This window comes from Cydia splendana, chromosome 1 (genome assembly GCF_910591565.1).
Source record: "Cydia splendana chromosome 1, ilCydSple1.2, whole genome shotgun sequence".
NCBI classification, from domain to species: domain Eukaryota; kingdom Metazoa; phylum Arthropoda; class Insecta; order Lepidoptera; family Tortricidae; genus Cydia; species Cydia splendana.
The window spans coordinates 7,785,034-7,810,296 of NC_085960.1; the positions used below are offsets into that span (position 1 = coordinate 7,785,034).

Genomic DNA, 25,263 nt, shown 5'->3' on the forward strand with positions numbered 1-25,263 from the left:
TTTACATGTGTGTACCAAATTTTAACTTAATTGGTCCAGTAGTTCCCGAGAAAATAGGCTGTGACAGACGGACAAACAGGCAGACGCACGAGTGATCCTCTAAGGGTTCCGTTTGTTTTATTTTGAGGTACGGAACCCTAAAAAGGTAAACATCAGGCTCAATATTTCAGGGTTAAGACTGGTAGCCATTTAAAATATTTCACCCGCCTCGGATCACAAGTTTCCTATCTAACAACTCACTTACATGTTACTCTGCCTATACAAGATCCAATGTTTGGAGTAAGTTTAGTTAAATATGACTTAAGAACTAACAATTGCAGACTTGAATATGATCATAAAACAGAATATGTACAGGTACCTATGTCTACTTTTGATTGCATAAGTACCTATTTAAATTTCCAATTGTTACCTAGAGCTAGTTACGTAGGTACATACGTTATGTTATCTATCGAAGTGTAAAGGCATCGTCTCCAGGCAGATTAATTCAGCCCAAGAGAATATGTTCGCACTGCTACCAGCTCTCTGGTGCATGTATGCCATCCATGTTATTGAATTAGTTGCAAGCTCGAGAATTTAATTGGATAGAACCTTTGTTTGATTTGCAGCACAGTGTTACATATGTGCTCCTAATCTCATTAGGTTGACAAAAAATACATCACATTGTTTAATGATAAACAATTTATTAAGGCTTTGATTCGACCTAGTGAGATTTTACATGAAAACCATAGGTATTGGGCAAGAATGTCACTTTGTGCCCTTCTATCATAATTCATAACAATATTTGACTATAAGAGAGTTTTTTTTAAATGCATTAGGTATATTTTAGTCGTCATTTGAACGGGAATAATAATTTTGATTATTAGCATTTTAAGTATAATACCAATAGTTACCTAATCGAAGAAAAGCATAGCGCAGGATTTTAACTAAATGCATTCAACGCTACTAGATACTTACCTATCTAGGTAATAAGCGTTTATAGAGCGTATTTTCTGTAACTGTGTAAACTTGACTCGGTTAACCACTAAGAATAAAAAATAACGTAGTTTGTTTATTTCTATTGTGTAGGTACCAATAGATGGTCAAGCAAATCTTGTCAGTAGAAAAAGGCGCGAAATTCAAATTTTCTATGAGACGATATCCCTTCGCACCTAAATTTTTCAAATTGGCCGCCTTTTTCTACTGACAAGATCTGCTTGACCAACTTTACATGCGAGATACGTAGACATTCTAATGGTTCTATAAACTTAGCATAATATTTTTCATGACAATAAAAAGCCCTCAATAATGGTAGGTTTTCCAATAGCCAAAAGGTTTGGTATTCGACACTCTTTTCAATTTCAAAGGGATCTCCGGTAACATAAGAATGAGTTCGCCTACATTCAAGGCAGGTAACAAAGTAGGCTCGAATAATATTTATTCTGCCACGGAATCAATAAGACTTGCCTTACCTATGCCCTATATAGCAGTTCTCGCGAAGAAGGTGCCCTCAAAGGTTCCCCTCCATTTATTTTTATTGCCCCTATTAGAGGTATAAGTAGCCACGTGCAGGAACGCGGGGTTTTCCCACGGGTGGTGTTGCTAGCGTGTCAGGTATGTTTAACCCCAATTAGTTCCCATACACATTCATACTTTACGGATTAGGATTGATAAAATTGCGATTTTAATTTTAAAAGTTTTTGATACTGGGCCAGGCCACATGATTCACTTACAGCAACCGGATTATTGGTTGCAGCTTAGAACTGTGATAGTGTCTGCTGGGTCACTACTATTTTTACTAGTACCTACGTATTCAGGGGTAGTTTTTGTTCACAACTGATAGGCTACTCCCAGGTAGGTAAATGATACCTATATCTATATATAACAGATATATAAGTAGGTATTAGTCATTGAACTTGATTAATGTAGGTAAGTGAAGTTGAAAATTGTTTCATAAATGCAACAACTGAATAATATAATGAACCGAAGAAGGTTCTCTAGGAAAGGTCAATTTTATACATGATGTAACCCACATCAAAAAGAACATATGCCGCTGCCGAGCCTCACCCAATATTTTAGCTTTTTCACTTGGCGTGCCGCAGAAACAAAATAACAGGGATAACTCTCGCGTCTGTGTAATAATGTACCCACATTACGTGCATGAGTGGCAAATGCTGCATGTGCTGCCTACACACTAACTACCACATTCCCAACTTAAGAGCGTTTTACAGCGAGTATTCCGAAACATTTAGCACGGTGTGCAAGTCGAATTTAGGTTGGCAATGGAGTGCAAAAGATGTGAAGCAAAAATAATATAAACCCTGTGCTAAACGTATAGGTATATAGGAAGACTGCTATAGTTATTGGCACCTCCATAGTAATTGGCCACTCTTAACAAATAGCCAATTACTATGGAGTGGCCAATAACTATTATATCAGTCAGCCTATGTTACCGTAAAAACCCGCATCATTCAGCTTACGCGGCTAACGTTTAAAAAAAAAAACAAATAAAAAAATATTTCAAAAAATTGTTTTTCATAATCGTACTTGTTTATTATTTTAAAAGTATCGTGATAAGTACTTTATCGATAAAAACAAAGAAAGAAATAAACAAACATAAAATAATTTGATTTGGTCCCTAGTTGTATTCAAGACTTATTTATGTTTTGAAACCACATTCGTCTGCGGGCGGTGCAATCAACTAGGCTGCATTGTTGAATGCAAACGAGTCAATACGCCTGCCGCGAATTTCAAATACAAGCAAAAACAACTGAAGGTTGCAACATATTCAATATCCTCTATTTAAGGGGCTACCCCATGCCAATGACCTTCGATCTGAATCCCTTAGTTTTCTAATGTTTTTTGTAGCTTATTATATTAACGGCTTTATGCAATATAGTATCCCATATTTACTTCAAAGTTCATTGTCTTCGAGATATTTGGCATCAAAGTTGAACAATTTTAGGCTAAAAAACTGGTTTTCTGGACATAACTTTTGTGTTAATTAGTTTAAAATTTAAACCCTGGACACGTTTTTCGAGACGTCAAAGACGAACCCAAATATGTAGATTTCGTACATGTAATAAAGATCCTTCACTGCAAACTAGATACGAAAAAAGTGTTTTTTTAGACAATGTTTAAAAAATTCATAAAAAAATAAGTAAGGTGTATTCAGGTAATACCGAATGTCGGATAATTCCGAAATTCAGATGAAAATCACCCTTAATTCCATCATAATAAAAGTCTCTTTTCGGAATTATCCGACAGTTTTCGACATTCGGAATTACCCGAGTAAACCTTATTCATTTTATTCAAAATCCAGTGGACAAAACTGGAGATAAAAGATTGAAAAACCGATAACCGTTTGTCTTATAATTCTATCTGTACTTAGTGCAAAAAAGGAGATACGATTCAAAACTTGTCAAAAATCGATGAAAACCTCGGGTAGCCCCTTAATTGACAATAACGTGGAAAAGTGACTAGTTACTAAATAAGATAAGATAAAAGATAAAAAATAGTTTATTCAAGTAGGCATATTACAATGCGCTTATGAACGTCAAATAAACCTTTACCGGCTCCAACCGTACACCTCTGCTCCGAGAAGATTTAAATCCCCCCTCAATTGGAGGAGGGTATCCCAATATGGGACCGGCAACAAAATCAAACTCATACTTAAGTGTATTTAGTGTTTATATTTTCTTATAACTCTTGCATACGCCATAATTCAAACTGTTATACTTCCTTTTATTATTATTAAAGTTAATGTCAAATGTAATACGTTGACACAAAAGGAAAATTTAGGACGCGGCTCAAACAAAACTTTAACACATTCACTGCTAAGAACTTGCTAGGTTTAATCATTCTGTATTACAAATGGTGGGCTTGGCACTGAAAGTGTTAAATACAAATAAAAATATCGACATAATTTAATTATTTTTAGGTAGAAATGTATAAATTTGTTAGGTACTTATTTTGCTTACTGCAACTTATTAATTTCAATTTTATGTCATTCCTTTTGAATAGGTACCTAATGTATTGTATTGTTGTGAGCTCCCAATCCACTCTATTAGAAACCTATAGGCTGTCACATGTTGAGGACGCGTTGTCAACGAGGACCGTCAGGTAAACAGCCTGTGCATCGTAAATGGATTAAGCCATCAACTGCGCTTGCAAACGGCCGCCAAGCTTAAATAAAACTGTGGCCATTAGTGCGGCATTTGCGGGGTTCATCAAATATTCTAGTGGTTTAATGTAAGCTTTTATTGCATTAGTAAACACACAGCCTTTTAAATGCCTCATTATCATTAGACTTCACTGACACGTGTGACTTCACTGATGGAAGTGAAATTAATATTATCTTTGCGTAGGTCAATAGAATCAGGCATTTCTATTAGCGTATGCTGATACTTAATTAGGATCACGCAGCCGACCTCGGAAGCTAAAATAGAAGTTCAGGCCGCGTAGCCAAGATGCCAATCGCTTACGCTCCGTAGCGATCGAAACGCAACTGACACTGTCGCACTAATATGGAACAGTGATATAGAGACATAAAGCTTTTCGTTGTCGAAGCGATAGCGATTGTAACCTTGGCTAAGCCGGCAGATTATAGAGTGAGAGAAATATCTAGAACAATACTTCTGGCTGGTACTTCTAGAAACAAATTTTGAGACTAAACGGAAAGCTACTTTGAAATAAATTTGTCAGCCTAGACATTATTACATTCCAACATGTATATTACATTCCAACTTTACCTAGTTATTACATTTATTTCCCTTGGGCTATTTACAAGAAATAAGAGAATGATTAAATATGTTCATTACTCAGTGAGCTTGAATAGATTCGACAGCCTTGTTATTGTTTTCTTTTATCCAACTCCCTCAGCCTCAGGACGATCACTTCAGTATTGTCTAACAACACCTAATTTACATCTGCTATCGCCTTAATAATGGCATTAATATTCATCAGCAAGTCGGTAAAAAATTTCAACCACGTTTTCACACCGTTAATGGTTAAATTAAAAAGAAATCTTACTGCACTTCTACAACCCTTAAGAATATCTAAATATATATGTCGAGTACCGAGGGTCTTAAAGGCGGTGGGCGCGTGGGGTAGTATCTCGATGTATTACTTCACAGCTAAACCAGTATGCTACCATGCTACCAGTGCATGAAATAAACCTTAGGACTCGTTAACCATACTAGTGCCTACTATATTTCAGAACTAAATGATGAAAAGAACTAATTGCTATTAGAATGTTGACTGGTTAAATTGAGAATGAAAAGATCACATGAAACCGTTCAAATCTTTATTATTGTGAGCGCCTAGTACCTAGTCTAAGGTCTACAATATACCAACTGCACCGCAAATTAAGGCAAGTGACTATGTAAGTACGAAGTTACTTGATTAGTCAGTCACTCGTAATGGATATCCCTGCACTCTGGGAAGCTCTCACTGCGATTGTAGGGGTGGTCGGGAGACAGCGTGCGCAGTCATCAAGCTAAGTGAGCATGATTTAACAAGAAACATCAAATTAGCTTGCCATTCCGTCTGTGAAAGCTGCCAAATATTATATTAGCTACTTTTCATTGTTAATTAACAACAATGAAGTTCGATTTTTAATTAACAACAATGAAGTTCGACCCTGTTTACAAAGCTATAATTTAGTTTTTAATTGAAATCTGTGTACCTAAGGAAAAAAAATTCAGAGACGAGCACGATTTTTTATACGTCCATCGTTCCTATCGAAGTTTGTTCTACATGGTCGGCAATTAAGTTTTGCACTACGTTGATTGAATTAAAATTGCTCTTTTGTATACCTAAATGAATTTAGAAATTTCACAAAGTTCAAGAACCTGGTGGCTGGTGGTAATGGAAGCATACACTTATTTCCTTTAATTTCATCTGCGTTAGGATTATGTAATTATATATACAAAATATTTTTTTTATCTCGGTAGGTATTGCTTATACTTTCCCATTGTACGATCAGCAGTAAGTCGCGGATGAGATTTACAAAAAGAGATATTTACTTAATCAAGTGTAAAAATTCAGAATCGCGTACCCGACGGTTGCTCGCACTCGCAGCTCATTTAAGATTAACCTCGATTGTTTATTTGTGCCAACTGCCAACCTACGGCCCCATTAACTTGCGCATACTTAATGTACCTGGAGAGCTTTCAATGTCTCGAAAATTTCTGTCTACCCGAACTCAATTTTAAGTTGGAAAGGTGTCAAAAAAGAATTTATTTTAGTACTGTCTTACCTTGAATAGTAAAGTGCTTAAAATAAAATGTTGTGACATATTCAAGTGAACATATTTTTCATTAGGTACTTCAGATCTTACATTAAAACGAAACCTATAAATTTAGCTAAGTGACAACTAAGCATGAGCACTAACCCGGAAATTGAATACAAACAATTAATTAGCAGTTGAAACAACTCCAAGCAATAACAGAAATAAAACCACACAAACAATCAAGAGTATATTTATACCTTTACCTATGTTTACAATCCCAAGACACACCCTTCGTTATTAGTAGGTAGTAGTGTACCTAGTTGTGACATGGCAGTTGGCTTAATAGCATTTAAATTCGTATAGCATTTAAATTCGTATTGATTATTATTAGTGTTAATTAGATTCCTTAATTATTATTTACTGTGATGAAACTAACTAGATATTAAGCAATACATAATATGTTTTATAAGGTAACTTTAAGTATGTATTTAGCTATTAAGGTTAACTTGCCATACCCTATTCAGGGTCCATGCTGTTCAATCCAATTTAAAATACCATCTGTAAATACCATGGAATGCAATAAATAAATGAAATGAAATGAAATTAACATGCCCGTCTAATGTAGCAGCTAAAATTCAATTCGAAACGAACACGATATATTTACCAGCGAGGATATTTAAAGAAAACAAACGTAGAATATGCGTAGAATGCTGACCGCAATAACTAGGTATACCTAAAGAATCCGAGTAGGTGCTACCTTAAATCCCTTGGCCTTTTTTTAACGGGCAGAATCACTGTGAAATCTCACCATTTATCTACCCAACTTTAGGCCTCATCAATCTCAACATCAAATTACCTTGACAGGTGAATTAGCGCTAAGTACCCTGAATAACATTATTCAGTAGTGGAATTACCATGAGCGATGAGTATTCATAATCTCCGATAAGTGAATACATTGTCCAAATCCATCAACTTAATTTCTTAAGTAGCCAACCTACCTAAGTGAAAAGTGAAGTGAGTTTTGACATTTGTATTATTTTCACATTAAAAATATAGAAAAGTTTGTTTATCGCCCGCCTCTACCTGTTCCGTCCATAGTTTTTTATGTATACAATCATTAATACCACATAAAATAAAATCTTAAGAATATCTTAAGGCCATGTTGGGTAAGTAAGACAGTTTTGAAAAGTTAATTTGCACAGGCAGAGCAAAAAAGTATGGGCGGTACAAACGCCTGAAAAATTAAGAAAAATTTTACTCAATCCTTACTAACTGCTACCTGCAAGGCGTTCAAACGAGTATCGCCCTAAGGGTGGATGGAACACTGCGAGCGCAGGCGATTGTACATGTATACTAACCTACGTGTCTAGGTAACATAAGTGCAATTAATTCAGACAAATAAAATATTTAAATAAAGTATAAATAGCACATACGTAAAATTTGATTAGCTAGACAGACATTTCGAGCCAGAGAGATCTCCATCAGAATGTTAAATTATTACTGGTATCAATTTCAATGCAAATGCCAATTGATTGAAAATCAATAACTATTTATAGATTGTCATGTGCTGTGCTCATCACTGCAAAAGCTACTCGAACACAAATTGCTGCCAAATGCTTCTCTGAATTTGCGCCAAATGGACGTATATACGTACAGTCAGCTGTAGAGAAAAGTGACCCCCTCTGCATAGAAGTTTGTATGCAATGATGCTAAGCGAATAGTATTCCTGACTGTACATAGCACTTACCTAATTGATGGTCATTCATCGTAAATTATGTGTAGTTACTAGTTAGTTACAACCAAACGATTAAATACGTGACAAAATGTAGTAAGAGAAGTAAACACACAAACAGGTTCGAGTATAAAATATCCAAGTCAACGGAAAGCCAACGAGGCATCGATTTTCAAAGCATCAGAAATTCTGGAAAGCTTCCGATAGTCATTGATTGCTGCTATATTGATGGGTTTCTAGAAGAATAATAAATCAATTTTGTTAAAAGGCCTATCCAGTGTTGGAAATGATCGATAATGCCTACTTATGCCAAAGATAAACAGGCTGCGTAGCCAACATGCCAATCGTTTACGCTCCGTAGCAATCGAACGAAACGCATCTGTCACAATATGGAAGTTTCGTTGTCGTAGCACATGCGTAGGGTTGTAAAAAAACGTTTTTTTTTCTGACTTGAGTAAAAACATGAAAAAAAACCGTTTTTTTTCTGGAGTACGTTTTTTTTCAAAAGTATGAAAACTCAAAATTTGCAAGGCAGTTAATACTTTTATACGGTTGTTTTACTTGTTTTAGACTTTATGTTAACCATTAAACCAATTTAATTTAACAACTTTGATTAATAACAACATAAATGAAATCTGTAGTGGTAGTTATCGCAATTTACTGTTGGCAACACCAACGCCTCTCGTCGCCGCATCGCACGGTGGGCTGGCCTTAGGCCATAACTCAAAAAAACGCATGTGGTATTTTTTGGTTTCCAATGACTGAATATTATTAGCTAATAAGTGTACTTTTATCAGGTGTAAATAGATCCGGCATAACTAATTACTTTCATTCTCTAACAATCCTTGAAAGTTAACGCAACTCCCGTTTGTACGCGCTCTCTTATCAAAGGCTCATTAAGTGAACGTCATTAGTAGTGAATTCCTGAGGCGATAGTGATTTTAGTGATTATTATTAATATGGAGCTTAAAGAATCAGGTATGATGTTTCATTTTATATACAAAGTATAACTTTTTCATTAAAAGTATATTTATAATAATAGGTCTACGAGGTAACAAAAAGTCATACAAACAGGATTAGAATATTTTGTTTACTTAAACTTCTAGTTACGTTCCCAATGAATTCTAACATCGAAAGTAGTATTGTTTTGAAGCTTGATATCTCTAGATTAACGGCCATAAAAGATTATATGCAGACGCCTGCGGGTTTGATAGTTAAAAGACTGCTACGCCTGCGTAGGCCAACGCGTAGCAGTACTACGAAAACATTACGAATGGAAATTTACCCTTTTTCTTTCTTTTTTCAGGTGATGTGTAGGTCGGATCTTTTACAAAGGGATTTTTATTTAACTTAGTAGTTCAGATACAGAAGGATGTTGTCAAGTGCTTAAAACAAATTTGTAGGAATGTTGCCAGATGTAGAAAACGTGTGATTTGGATAACATAATAATGTACTTACATTGGTAGTAGACTTGTAATTTATTTGAAACCATCTTTGCGAAATCAGTGTATAGTTCTTAAGAAACATTCGAATTGGTTAAATGAGAAGCAATGTGATAATTTTCCAATAAAAATAAGGTGACTGAAAAGACGTTAAATATTGAATTGGGACAACCGTCATCATCGGGCAATTCGGAACCCTCTACTTCAGCCGGATGGCCAAAAAAAGGACTTTTCGGCTTGTAGTAAGCGATCAAAACGCAGAAGGTTAGCAGCACTAGCAACCTTGGATACATCAGTAGTCAACAACCTGACGAATATTAGCTAATTTAGAGATCAATCAAATCCTTACGATGCATGTGCTATCTCTTCTCACAGAAGCTATACTAACAAAAGACCAATATTTGTTACTACGTACTTATATAAATTTTCGAGTTTATCCTGTTTTACCTTCGTTTGGTAAAGTAATTGTGTGCGCGCACATAGACAAATACGAATCTCTTAAATCATTTTCTAGTAAATTCGGACCCTATGATTACGGGCCGTAGGAAACTACCAAAAACAAAAAATCTATAGTTGTCACAATGTGTACTTATTTAACTAGATGTTTAAAATACATTTTAGATGAATCTAAAATATTAGTTGATCTATGTTAGTTTTTTAAGGTGACTGACACGTGACGTGAAATATTTTGCGTTGCATAATTTGTACGATATTAGCATCTCTGTAAATATATAATTTTTAATTTTAAATATAGATTTTTACAATATAATTGATAAAAACTATTTGTTCTATTATATTATTCAAGAATACGTTGTAATTTATTTCTTAATTCAATTTTTATATGGCTTTAAAATTGTACGGATTTTGCATATTTTTTTGTTATCAGTTAGATTTTTATTATGCTAAAATATACAAAGAAGAACTATTTATTACTGTTTTTTTACTAGATATTTAAACAACAAACATGAACATATTTTTATTTTGAGGGTATCTTTGATACTTTCGGAGAAATCGATTTTTGACCCTTTCTCCATACAAGCCGAGCCACCGTGCATCGGGGAATTCAGGGATTCCCCAAAAATTACTTAGTTTTAAGTTACTTATATTAATAAATCACGAAAAACCGTTATTGTGGCATATTTTTGTTCATCTGAAAAAAACCCTAATTTAGAAAAAAAACCATGGTGCCAGGTTCTTTTTCATGATTTTTTTCATAAATTTGAAAAAAAAACATTTGGTTTTTTTTCTATTTGCAACCCTACACATGCGATTGTCACCTTGGCTAGACACCCTGATCAAAACACACAAAATGCTCTTTCACTGAAACTGAAAACAAGTTCAAATTGAAGGGGCCATTAGAGCACATGTCGTGACAAAACATGCCGTGACTTTAGTGGGGCACAATGAGAATAAATGCTGAATGAGCCGGCAGGTCAAGCGTCTGACCCACATTTGCTTTATTAAGGCGCTTTACCAGCTATTATTTCGCTTAGGCCCGCGACTTGCAATGAATGCTTTTCCTTATTGCATATTCGCTTTCACTTATTAACCTTTTGCGGCTGGGAACACGATCAAAAGAAATGCCGACCAAAGAAGTCTAAAAAAAGAAAACAGTGTGCAAAATCTAATTTAATTAGATGAGCATATATACCTATTTATTAATTGAAGTACCAAATTAAATACATCTAACAGTTTTGTTAATCCAAGTTTTAATAAAACAAATCGTATATTTATGAATATAGCCTTAATGTAATCGATATCGACTTCAAATGTTTAAACCTACTGCAATCGTACCTATTATTGAAGAACCACGTAAAATGTGTACCTATTTGTGGTGTTACTAGAATAGGCTAGACGAGGTTAGCCAATAAAGGCATGATACTAGCCGGGGATCCTAGCCCAAAGAAAGGAAGGTTTTTCAATCATCGTCGAATAAAAGGGATTCCAGAGCTCAGGAATCTCGTTTGAAATTTTTATATAGCCTCGGGGAGACTTAGTAGACGATTTTTAGGGTTCCGTACCCAAAGGGTAAAAACGGGACCCTATTACCAAAAAGAATAGATAGTATAGAGGGGTCCTGTCTTTGTAAATTTTGTAGTCACTGTAAATTTACTGCCATCTATCGACACACGACTAAAACTCAAAATGAAAACGTATAAAGTTATCAAAAAATGTATATATATGGATAAATGATTTTATTATTTTTATATCATTTTGATCCATGCTCATTCACTGATATCTATGTGTTAAAATTGTTAAATATGAAACGGTGTCGTCACGCCATCTAGCCGAGGATAGGCTAAAGGTGTGTGCAGCATCTATTCGAGAATGACTATTACTTGAATTCCGAGGCACGTTTTTTACTTAGACTTTATTCGTCTTATACGAAGTTACATATGTCTTTGCTATTACTAAGACTACGCTGTCCGTCTCTCCGTCCGTCCGTCCGTCCGTCTGTCATTTGAATTTTCACAGATAACAACAAATACTAAAAACAAAATAAAATAAATATTTAAGTGGGGCTCCCATACAACAAACGTGATTTTTTTGCCGTTTTTTGCGTAATTGTACGGAACCCCTCGTGCGCGAGTCCGACTCGCACTTGTATTTAATTATAATTTTTATAATAACGTGCTTGAAGTATTATAGTTCCTAGGAGAACTATTACAAGGGAAACTAGTTTTGAGCTTCTAATTTCTCCGAGAATTAATGTTTATGTTAATGGTTATGGATGTTAATGTGTATGTTATTTAAGGTTAGTATTAATGTATATATAATAATTATAAACTAATTCATTAGGTTACGCACTTCCGGTGTCTGGAAATCGACCTACGACCGCCAAAACTTTGAGACATGACGCCTCTCTGTCAAAACTTTCTTCGTGAGGTTCCTAGATGTTTGGTTGGCACTCTAACCCGAAAAGTAACCCTCCGGATAAAACCAGCCTTCACTCACATTCTGCTTTCGTAGATAAAACTGGGATTCGTACAGAGTTGCGGATGCTATAAAGTAGTTCATTATATAGTCGGCATTAGCAAGGCAAGAACATTCAGGGATAAAGGAAGAGTGATATAGTCATATATAAATAAATAGTGCACGTCTGATATATTTATAGTCTAATTTCAATAACCAAGAGCCTGTATGTTACATATATTGCAATGTAATTCATTCAAGGTTCAAAGTTGCAACTACCTACTGAGACAAGAATTTTTGGACAATTTTCGTGACGATACAAACAATCGAATAATTTCATAAAATTGATATGCCAAAAACAAATAAACAACTTTTGCAGGACTTTTGTTATTGAATTTGACAACGGAACATGACGGCCGGCCGTTAATTATGAATGGACTCAGGCAGTATTTGCTTTCATCCGCCGGGCTGGATAATGGAAGTTTAATTTTTAATACAGCGTTATAAATTCCACGAGCAGTGCATGTCTACACTAGCGCAGCTGAATAACTTGTGCGCTGGTCCGTAGTCGTTCCTCCAAGTTGCACTTTTAACAATGCAAGATATCTCGTTATTTTAATCATGAGCTCAGAGTAGTTACCTGGCAATATCTTAGGTAAATCCTAAATAGTCCTTAAATACATTAATTACTGGTTCGGTGTTGTCTTTATAGAAGATACGGTATTGTCCTTAAGGCTATAAAAGCTATGCGCGCAGAATTTCTTCTATTTATTTTATACACCATTTGTGATTTAGGTTCAACTACTTAGTCCTAATCACGGTATCCCCATTTATTTATTTAGTTGAAATGACTATATATGAAAGTACGGATATTACATAAACTATAACCATCCAACGATAGCGATACGCATTGATTAGTAAGCAGATTTTGAAAAACTTTTAAATGGGTCAAACAGATCACTGTGTTATGTCTTTCCTGTAGACATACACAAGAGTTAAGGGCTATAAAGGTTAATTTTCTTATTTAACCCTTATCCACGTGAAAAGGTCCTCCTTTTATTTAGAGAACTATGATAAAATCATTGCTTACATGCCCACAAGCTGTTCACTATTGCCCACAGGAGAGAAAAATGTGCTGTTCGTGATAACACACTAGTTTTCTCTCCTGTGGGCAATAGTTAACAGCTTGTGGGCATGTAAGTAATGATTTTATCATAGTTCTTTAAATAAAAGGAGGACCTTTTCACGTGGATAAGGGTTAAATAAGAAAATTAACCTTTATAGCCCTTAACTCTTGTGTATGTCTACAGGAAAGACATAACACAGTGATCTGTTTGACCCAAATGTCCTGGAAAAAAGATTACTGTTGATAAACTTTAAGTAAACTGCAAACTGTTTTGTTTCAGATAACCCGCTACAATGACAGTTGACACTATAAAATGGAGATGAAGAAACAAGACAAACCTGGCAGTTTATCGCCACTGAAGCCAACATTAAGGTAACCTTTATCTATTATTTATAATTTATTAAAAAATATTAATACTGTTTTTATAGCCATCTGATTTCTAACCTATACATACATACATACATACATACAAATATACATATAATCACGCCTATTTCCCGGAGGGGTGGGCAGAGACCATGGATTTCTACTTGCTACGATCCTGACATACCTCTTTCGCTTCCTTCACTTTCATAACATTCCTCATACACGCTCGCCGGTTTAGAGTGCTCTTGACCTGGCCTTTTTTCAGGATTTCCCCGATCGGATCAGAGAAAGTCCCAAAGAGTAAAGTAAGTAAAGGTAAAGAGAGCCCTCTTGAAGCATTTTATGGAAACTCATTTGAAAGCGCCATCTCTGATTCTCCCCCGAAACTAAGTATGTATGTGTGCGTGTACAATTACATATGCATCCATACGTGTACTTTCGTCCCACATAATATAAGGTCTACTTGGTCGGTTTACAAGTCCATTTTTTGATTGGTTTCTTGTAACAAATAACTGTAATTGTTTACAAGAAGTCAAACAAAAAATGTACTTGTAAACCGCTCAAGTAGACCTAACATTATGTGGAAAACGGAAATAATGGAATAAAAAAAAAAAACAGAATATTAAAGTAAATATGTTTATTGCTTTCATTTTGTTGATAGCGTAAGTAATACAATAAGTGTAGGGAAAATAGTCACAGAGACAATAGAATAAGTGTACTCGTAAAGAAGCAAACTTGTTGTTTACCTCTCGTGCTTATATCGAGGTCAAAACATTCGAAATATTCCAAAATTACTAGTGTTTAGAGAGATATAAAAAGTGGAATCTTGAACGTTGCAGAGTCACGAGAAGCGAGCAAACTTTGCTGCCGAGAGTAATACATGTTTTACACCACATTATTGCTAGGAAAGTACAATTTTTGGTAAATAATAGAAAAAAAAGCGTGTGGTGAAAAAGCATTCACACACAAGAAAATACATGTTAATAAGAAAATTTACTACGCCATAAGAATACCTAATAGAGCCTAAACATATGCGTTATACCAGTGCCAACTCAATTTAACATATTTTATTTTTGTAATGTTTATGTTTGTTGTAATATGATTGTGCTGCACGTTTAGTTTCGTCTTCGTCATCATTATAATTTATTTTACCACATAATATGCGATTAACTGATCTGCACCAACTGTACAGTAAAACATTTATTGTAGTGTTTGTGAAATACTGGGTCAATTTATCGTTATGTATAAAACATTCAAAAGGATAATCAACCAACACATCAGTTATTGCGGTAATGACTTTTTTCAAGTTATTTTTCGGCACATTTTTTTTTTAATGACATTGTAATATTTTGTATGTCATGAAAACAATTGACAAAATCCTCGCTTGGGTAGCAAAGCCATCGCCTCGTGCTTCTTTTGCTTTAATGTAAGCATTTTTTTTGTCTGCGTCTTGTCCATCAACTAGGCTTTCTCTGCAGGTCTCACATCTTTTGACGACATTTTTAAGACATTTAGTCAGTACCCATCCACACACATAATTCCGCTGACCCGCATCGGATTCTTGTAAATTGTCACATGAGAAACCCTCAGCATTACATTCTACATCCTTTTCAGGTGGAACGTCTGCGTCTGCATGTTTTTCTTTCAGAAAGAAATCTAGTGTTTGTAGACATTTATTTGAGTCATCTTCGCAGTTCGCATTTTTGGAATGGAGCGAGTTATAATTGTTTAATAAAAGCGATTTAAAGGCGGCTTCAAACGCCGTAGTATTAGGCGCGTTGTTTCTTGCCCCATAGCTGCGAATGTTCCCGAAAAAGTTTTCTAAGGGATCCTGATTTAAGTGTCGGGTTAATAAAATGTCAAAACCGAACTTTTCCGACAAAACTGTCCATATTCTTTCTACACCTTCTATAGTTTTACTAAAATTAATAACAGATGGGACGGTCTGTTCGATTTTTCGCATTTTATTCCCACTCATTTCTTGTTTTTTTATAAATGTTACTGTCTTTAAAATTGTTTTACAGTCTTGCCATAGTTTATGATGTGGCGAATTCCGCTTCACGCATTCTTTGTATTTTTTTCCGTTAGGAATGTTTATGGTATTTCCATTCAAGCTGTCGAATAGGTCGTCGAGCATCAAAGTAATGTCAATTATTTGACGACACTCCTGAGGCAGATCGCCACTGGCCGATAGGTGTTCAGCGGCTACAGCTACGCTATGGCTAAATAATTGGGTCGCTAATTTGACTCGCATTTTTTTGATTTTGTTGATTAATATGCTCTCCGGTCAACTTGTCCACTAGCCGTAGTTCTCCATATGTTCGGTCGGCGGCATATAACATTTCATAATGTTGCCACATCACTATTTTCCCTTGCCCGTTTGTGACGTAGCGCATGTCCTTGGAAAGTAAATTATTCCTGAGTCCCTTCATTAAATGGGGAGTGTCATAAATATGGATAATGTTTTTGCCATTTATTTTAAAATGTTCATATGGTAACTCCTTCTGTAGCTGTTTATTTTCTTATTTTGTGTCATTTACTAGTTCCCTGATGGCTCCAACATTTACTTGGCTCTGATCACAAACAGTGTTCACGATTATGAGACCGGATTTTTGTGCGTGTTTGATAACATCCACAATAATGTTTTTTAATTCCGTTTTCTGCAAACGTGTCGTAAAATAGTAGGCAATCGGTTGCTTAAAAGTATGTTTGATCCCTTTTACCATAAATACTAAGGCGTGGTCCGCAAACGCCTTGTCACGGTTGCAAGCAAAGCCTTCCATTTTATCCTTTTGCGCATTATAAGAAACCTGCGGTTTTAATGACATCTCGTCGAACATGAGGCTGCATAATCTGTTAGATAGGTTTTTCTTCGCAACAGTTTCCTTATTTTTTTTGAAAATTATAGGGTTTATCCCCGGTCTAAGTTTTATCTGGCTCAGTAAGCGCTTCATAGCTTTTGTAGATGGCAAGGTAAAATATTAAGTAATGCATAGCATTTCGGACTCTTTTTGTATACGGAAAATGATAACACCTTTTCTTCAACAGTGAAGCGTCGTCCTTTTGGTGTTTTTTTCGCTTGCTGCTGCATCTGCATAAATAGTCGCGCTGGTTTTGACATGTTATTTACAATATCCTGGAATGCAGGATTGGTTGTGAGGTCTTCGGCATTTGCCAGCCTCGCTGCAAATGACTTAGATTTTTTCTGTAACCTTAATATCTCCGTACGTAGCCGCGTGATTTTTGTACGCAGTGAGATTGATTGTTCTAAGCTGGTGCTAGATGATTTTGTTTTCAGCCCATCTGAAAAACAAAAATAAATGTGTGAATTTGGAAGCATGGTTAAAATAACAAACCGCACTGTTACATAGAGACTATTACTGCCATGTTCTGCCGCCAGAGAGCAGCATTAATTTGTTTAGTAAACCATAATCAGATAGAGTAACTTATACATACTAGGCCTTAAACAGTCCAGTAGTTTCCGAGAAAATAGGTTGTGACAGACGGACAGACAGACAGACGCACGAGTGATCCTATAAGTGTTCCGTTTTTTTCCTTTTGAGGTACGGAACCCTAAAAACATCGTTATAAAGAGTTAGACTGGTTTTTCCTACATACGTATAACTAATTCTGAAAGATCATCTTATAGGTTCATACCAGGTAAATGCAGTGAAGGCACTGCTAATCTATTTAACCGGTGGTTACGGTTTTTGTCTGCATTCTTGAAATGTTTATCACAAATGATCCTCTTCTTATGGTACTCATAATCCGAAGACTTTTCCAACTTGCCACCACCAAGTATGACCCAAGATTTGAATTGTTCTGGATACTTGTCAGGATTTGAAAAGCGATGGGTTATTGTTCCTGAAAAAATAAATTCACTCTCCTTGTATTATGTTTGCCTGATACATGTACGATAATGTTAAAATAAGTAGGTATGACACATATTTTTATACCATGTCTGGAGTATCTAGATATGGGATTTTAAACTATACATATGCATAGATATGGGAAGATTCTTATAGCTATATTTTATTGTTAATTAATAATATTTAAATGATAAGTTTGAAGAGATATTCTAATAAGACTACAATTTTTCATTTTTATTTGTATTAGGTATAGGTTAGTTTAAGTAATTGCTATGCCCTTGCAGGGCTCATGTTTGAAACAACTCATTTGTTATTTAATACCTATATGTACAACATGAATGCAAATAAAGAACTTGAACTTGAATGTATTAGGTACCATAATTCGTGAAAACGAACTTACCAGTGTTTTTACAGCCCAAAGCACATAGTCTAGGCATTGTAGCAGATTTATCGATAGTGGCCTGCCTTATCAAAAGTTACTAGTACTTAGGTACTAGTACTTAAGTACCTACCACGAAATAAATTTACTGTAAAATAGCGTCCATATCGCACAAAATAACACAGCACACAGCGAATGCTCAACGACAAGGCGGAGCAACACAGAGATACAACTCAACGCACTATCGAGGTTTTCATAACAGGGCATGTGTTTTAATTCGGGCTATAATCTAATTTCTTTCAGAACCGTAACGAAGAAAATGGCTGAACCATCACTAAAATATTTCAAATTTACCCTCTTCCAGTGACAGCAAAAAAATTGCATGTCTTGGCATTATGGTCTTGGCGGATATGCAAGTGTTGCCAGCATAAAAAAACAGCATAATTAAATCAAATTATAACAAAATTCTTATTTTTTCGCAAAATTTATTGAAAATTATAATAATTACAAATATGAATTCGTACTTATTTTAATTTAAATATTAATGCCACTAAAATTATATACATTTTAAAGTGACATCTGGTGACGTAGTTTGTGTAATCGGAAGTCAACTAATTTTGTCAAAAGCAAGATATAGAAGTCGCCTGCATCTTTACTGACGTTAACTACATTTGTTGTGGTCCCCCCCCCCCCCCCCTGGAAAGTCCGCCGAGGTCTACCTCTTCCAACTCCCACTTCCACTTCTCCCTCCTATACACTCTCTTTGTTAGCCTTATTTCGCTCATTCTTTCCACATGTCCAAACCTATACAAACTATAAAAACTTACTATTCATTGTACTTTCAGCATGTGCTTCTAAAGTACTAGCAGCACGATTAGGTATTTTGTCTGGTTTAAAAGGATGACTCACGTTACGTCGTTATGTATGATATTTCGAACATAATCGCGGCCGAGCTAGCCAGTAACTTATAGATGTACCAATCAAACTGTCATTTTTGTCAGCAACTTGTTTATCGATAATGTATACCAGCAGGGTCGACAGCAGCGAAGAGAGGACCTCTCGCTCTGGCAGCAAAGCGGAGAAAGAGCTCAAGCTACCGCCGGAAAAGTCGCCAGACGAGGGTGGCGGCAAAAAAGAAAGACGGCTCTCCAAGGCTAGTGATAGTTCCCGAGAGACTTTTGAAAGGTAATATTATATTTTATCTAATTTTCTGAAGGTAAATAAAATTGTGACTCTGACTCTGTCAAAGGCCCTCGGAGCTGCCGTTCACTATTATATTTAAAATATAACTAGGTGGAAGTAACAGGTGCTATCTCAGTGAAGGTTCTCGTATAGTCAGCGCAGAAGTACAAAAGCGAGTGGAAAAGGGCTCTGCCCTTATCAACAAAAAACCGGCCAGGTGCGAGTCTTGGCAGACAGACGGACGGGCGGTCGGACAGACGGACGGACAACAAACTGATCCTATAAGGGTTCCGTTTTTTCCTATTGAGGTACGGAACCCTAAAATGGACTAATTTTTGAACTCATATCACTCAAATCTCTATAAAATTCTAAATAGGCCTTTGCGAGATGTACTTCTGGTTTGTCAAGAAATAAAAGCAAGTAAACAAGCCCTCCAGTCAGCCAGCACTCGACGCTATCCTTTCTTATTAAGCGCTGCAAACAAACTAGAGCGCTTTCAATTGCATCACGTAGAAAACGTTTCATTCCACCGCCTTTCCACAACGGCCCGCTGCAACGAAAGGCGCTTGGGCGCGACCAATTTGCGAAAAAAACATGACGGAATATCTGCCCAACCACGCATGCATTAGAAGATCAGTTTCAATGTGTATTTAAATACGCGAAGATATGGTAGGTATACAGTTTAATTAATTTCCTGATGTTATACATATAGGCAAAGAGAATAGATAGTATAGAGGGCTATTGCCATAGAAAATTTTGTAGTCACGGTACATTTACTGCCATCTATCGAAACACGATTAAAACAGTTAGCTGTCATTCGTTATTCGCGCGTTCATTTCTCTCTGAATTGTACGCACAAGTATGTGCGAGCGAGACGCCCGCGCGAATGACAGCTAATTGTTATTATTCTAATATTGGATTGATGTCAGTTTACGCTCGAATTGGCCTGTGTGTCCGGTACAGAGATAGGAAAGCTTAATACAATGGTTTTCGTGACTGCATCCGAGCCGGTAAAAATCACTTTAAGCACATAGCAGCCGTAGGTAATATCTTATATTTTGAATTCTCAGGCAGGTGAAACTAGTACCTTTGCAGTGGAAATGTAAATATTTTACCCAGTTCGTGACAAAACTTTAACTTTTAGTACCCTTTCAAAATATATTTACCTCTTTAGGGAGAGAATTCATTTTACGTAAGCAAAAGTAAGTTTTACGTAGTCCAAGTTTTAGAGTAAAATAGTAACTGCAATGTTTGTATAATTATGAAACCGGACTTCCTTTCTGTCAACCAGCCCCCCCCATACATAACAAGGCCTAATAATAGTAAGGCCTGGTCAATTTATCTTTGTTTTTCTTCTTGATATACCTACCCAAAACTGCCGTTACCATCCCAAGACGGTTATTTTTATTGTATAACTTGGAGGGTGGTACGGCTAATTTATAAGGCCAAATAAATTATCCGAGATAAAAAACAATTGTTCTTATTGCCCGAGAAGAGCACAGATAATGGCTAGTCCGTAATGGAGACGCAAGAGAACAAAGTGGCCGTCAGCGACCGGCGACTGCAATAACGGTGGCTTCCTTGCAATTGCATGCAGACAACTGGCATTTAAAAATGTAACAACCTCTTTCAGAAGTTGTACTCGTAAAACATTGATAGCTTATAAGCTTATAACATAGTGAATTACAAAGAAGTGGTTTTGAGTTATGAAAAACATCTGGGCCTATCTATTTTATACCTCATGTGTGGTTTTTATTCTGAATAACGAATTCTTTACCTGGGTGTCGTTAGGTTCTACACATTCGTTCTGTCAAAGAATTGAATTATTGTTTATTCTGCTGTTTTTGCATTTAATGCAAATCTTTATATGTAATTTACTTAGTATTATTACCAGATATCGTACAGTACAGTGTAGCAGTATGTGCAGTAGGTGCTGCGTTAAAGAGATCTGTATAATCTAATTCCAATTGAGATTATAAATTAGAGGTAACAGTATTATGAAGCTTAATTGATTTCTATCCAGGAATTGGTTTTACCAATTCGTTTAATTATATATAATATAATATATATAATATATATATAATAGTCGATATAACTAGCAAAAAGCAGAGCTTTGTAAGGGCTCGTGGAATTTTTCTACCTATATAGTTATAATTACTAAGGTAGTTTTTAATAAGAGATTCATCTTAAAAAACCGGACAAGTGCGAGTCGGACTCGCCCGCCGAGGGTCCCGTACAAATTTAACGTATTTATTAATTTATTTACAAAAAAAATAGTTACCAAATATTTTCCCAGTACTTGTAGTGACGATATTACTTGCCAAATTTCATAGTTCTAGAAATTCTAGATCAACGGGAATTATCATACTTAAGGGGGCCCACAGATTACCAGTTCGCCGGACGATATCAACCTGTCAGTTGTTCGGAGCTGTCAAATTTTGCGTTTAACTGACCGGCTGATATCGTCCGGCGAAGTCCGTCAGTGGGCCCCTTTATAGGTACATTTTGATTCCTTTGAGAGTTTCGAAATATAAATGTTTTGCGGCATAAACGGCCGTATAGTTTTTTCCGATCACTTACAACTCTTAGAAGTATAAATTTTTCACAGCTTTTAGGACCTAAGTTATGCTTTTAATTTCAACTCGATACATCCACGCGTTCCCGAGATAAAAGGTCTTGGTAGACAGACGGACGGACAACAAAAGTGATCCTATAAGGGTTCCGTATTTTTCCTTTTGAGGTACAGAACTCTAAAAATGATATGATATGATATAAGGGCATTTATAAATAATGAATACCCCAAATCATTTTGTATTATATTATATCAATAGGTACTTATATTTAATAGTTTCACGCCGAGCAAGCCTTACAAATGTCCGGAGCACCTATATATAGCTTCTTGACCGGTAGACATGAATATGGGCGTAGCGATGTGACAACCCCATCGCGTGCTGATGGACCAGTACAATCAGTCAACGCAGGGCAGCTTGTGGAGAGCTGTTGGGAAGAAACATTCCCACGGCTCCTGGGAAGTGGGAAGTTCTGCCACCCGATAGAAGGGTGGATAAAAAGGGCCCTCTGCCTCTGTCTTGCTTTAGCCGGTCGGCCAGAGTGGAAAGCGACATCGATTTTGACATTTGAAACGATAAGGCAGTAATATCGCGCTGCAATACTGCTGCCGACTGCGATATTACTGCAGACTACATTACTACCGCAAATGTCAAAAACCCTGGCAGCGACATCGATTTTGGCATTTGAAACAGTAAGACAGTACTATCGCCCTGCAATACTGCTGCCAACAGCGATATTACTGCCGACTGCATTACTATCGCAAATATCAAAAATCCTGGCAGCGCCTGTCATTTGCGCGCTGCAATACTGCTACCGACTGCAATATTACTGCAGACCACATTACTGTCGCAAATGTCATAAACCCTGGCAGTGACATTGATTTTGTCTTTTGAAACAGTAAGGCAGTAATATCGCGCTGCAATACTGCTGCCGACTGCGACATTACTGCCGACTGCATTACTATCGCAAATGTCAAAAACCCTGGCAGCGACATCGATTTTGGCATTTGAAACAGTAAGGCAGTACTATCGCCCTGCAATACTGTTGCCAACAGCGATATTACTGCCGACTGCATTACTACCGCAAATATCAGAAATCCTGGCAGCGATATTGATTTCGACATTTGCGCGCTACAATACAGCTGCTGACTGCAATATTAGTGCCGACTACATTATTGCCTCGAATGTCAAAAACCCTGGCAGCGAAATCGATTTTGGCATTTGAAACAGTAAGACAGTAATATCGCGCTGCAATACTGCTGCCGACTGCGAAATTACTGCCAACTGCATTACCGCCGCAATTTCGAAATCAATCACGTGTGATTTTAATCGCCATAGTAGTAAAAACGATTATCGATTCAATCAAAAAATATATAGTCACGTATTAAATTTCACCCATAATTAATTATGATTACCAACTAATAGGGTATTTGACTGTACTTAAGATAAATTATTTTACACCATGCAAGAAATAAAGCACCAGAAGATTAATAGAGAAAGGTAGATAGCAGTTATTTTTAGTCACAATTTCTATTTTAAAACCCGATAACAACTATAAAGAGTAGGTAATTTGCTTGTGACGTCACATGCTAGTGTTTCATGTAAATTCCATAGTAGCAAATCGGTTTGACAGTTCGAAAAAAGAAACTCATTTGACTAGTATAGGTAGTCAAATACCCAATTATATTGAGCCACAAAAACCCAGCGCATTTTAACGGAACAACCTTTAACCTTGTCACTACTAACGCCATCTGTTAGAAAAAGAAATAACTAACATTAGTCCAACAGATGGCGTTAGTAGTAATACACATTATTTACCCTTTTATTTATTTTTTATGTTTATATAATGATATTTTTATGCTTGATAACACATCTAGACATGAATATAAATTACTATGTTAAATCTCAAACCTAACAGTGCGATAGTTTTTCCGTAAAGTGTACCACAAGAATGCATAGATTGTCGAATAGTGATAGGGCTCGCTTCGCTCGCCCTAATAAATCTAATTTACAACTACGCTGCACCGAAATGCTACAAAATTTACGATGTCTGATTATTACCTACCATCATCGCCCACACTGTTAACTAACAGTTCGTAAACCTTATTACAAACATTACAATAAGCTTATACCGATGGACAGTTAAGAGTGGACTGTTTATACTAACAAGCGACATAAAACCACAGTACTAGAACGCTTTTCAGAATTAATCCACTGGTTTCATCAACTGCCGCGGCCATAACTCATGTCAGTTTGGTTTGCGCTGGCAACTTCTGAAAGGACCGCATACACTGCAGCTAGTTTCGCCGTCGCATTGAATTTTTATGGTAGTGGTTTGAAATTTATTAGCCCCGTTTTCGAACGGCCATAAAGAAACAAAAGATTTGCAGTACCACTATTGCGATAGTATTTAGGTACTTAGACATCCTATCGTGTTTGGTAAATTACCCGTTTGCAAGCACATTGTTACGAGTACTATAACTATCAACCTCTAGTTTACAGATGTGAAAATTTGACAATAAAATTATAAATTTAAAACAATTGAGTTTTTTTTATTAAGTCCCCTACCGGTTTGTACTGGGGTGTATGTTCAAACATCTATTCGGTCAATTAAATCCACACAGAATATACACGGTGTGGCCTGTAACATGAGCAAAGAATTAAAACATAGATTGTACTCCTCAAACGGTGACACTTTTGTTCAACAACTTTTAAAAATTATGAAGTATTTAGACTCCCTATTTTTCATACAAAATAAATATTATCTTCAATGGACGCCATCGCCACGCCATATTATTGTGATTGACGTTGCTTGTCACGCCTTAAACATAACAAAATTCGCAATACATTGCGTCTTAGAATAAACTTTAAAGTGTAATAAAAATCAAACCACAAGTTATTTTTAAAAGTCGCTGAACAAATGTTGGTCAGTATGAGGAGTACAGCCTACAGTTTAATTTTTTGCTCATGTTACAGGCCACACCCGGTATACGTAATATACCTAAATGGAAAGCAATTCCTATCAATTTGCGTAATAATGCCTTTTAGTGAGGTATCCAATAACACTATAATTGCAGCAACTATGCGCATGTGGAGCGTGTACGGTAATTGTGCCTCGCGATCGATGTCGCCAATCCATCATGCAGCGAGCCTGTAAGCTAAACCTAGGACATATTAAGGGGTAGGTAACTAACTGGATACTAACTAAATGGTTAGAAAAAAACACACACATTTACACTAAATCGTGCAACTAAAGTAGTTAACTGGGTGAAGTGCTCAAAATAACGTAACACTCTTATGTTTAGCTTTTGTTGTTATTAAGAGTTAATGATTATCCTTTAATGCAAAAATTTTACACGATAAAACTTAGTTTAGAGAGTTTTACCATAATTTCCTTAACGCCTAATCAAACAGCCTTACATAATCCACTAAATAATAAAATACGCATAACATTTGACTAGTAACATGCAATTTTC

The 25,263-nt window shown here is 36.1% G+C and overlaps 2 protein-coding genes across 3 annotated transcripts in view; both read left to right on the forward strand.

Moving 5' to 3' along the window:
- The window catches only part of LOC134795598 (uncharacterized), a 125,931-nt gene that overhangs the window by 56,717 nt on the left and 43,951 nt on the right, over window positions 1-25,263 (forward strand). For both annotated transcript variants that reach the window (XM_063767506.1, XM_063767498.1), the window contains 2 exons: window positions 13,702-13,793; window positions 19,068-19,220. In XM_063767506.1, the coding sequence (XP_063623576.1) occupies window positions 13,735-13,793; window positions 19,068-19,220 (212 nt within the window). In that variant the 5' untranslated portion in view covers window positions 13,702-13,734. The remainder of the gene's footprint in view (window positions 1-13,701; window positions 13,794-19,067; window positions 19,221-25,263) is intronic.
- LOC134795819 (annexin B9-like) overlaps window positions 17,097-25,263 on the forward strand; it is a 122,761-nt gene continuing 114,594 nt past the window's right edge. The window contains exon 1 of the mRNA XM_063767778.1: window positions 17,097-17,102. The gene's annotated coding sequence lies outside the window, so the exon portion shown is untranslated. The remainder of the gene's footprint in view (window positions 17,103-25,263) is intronic.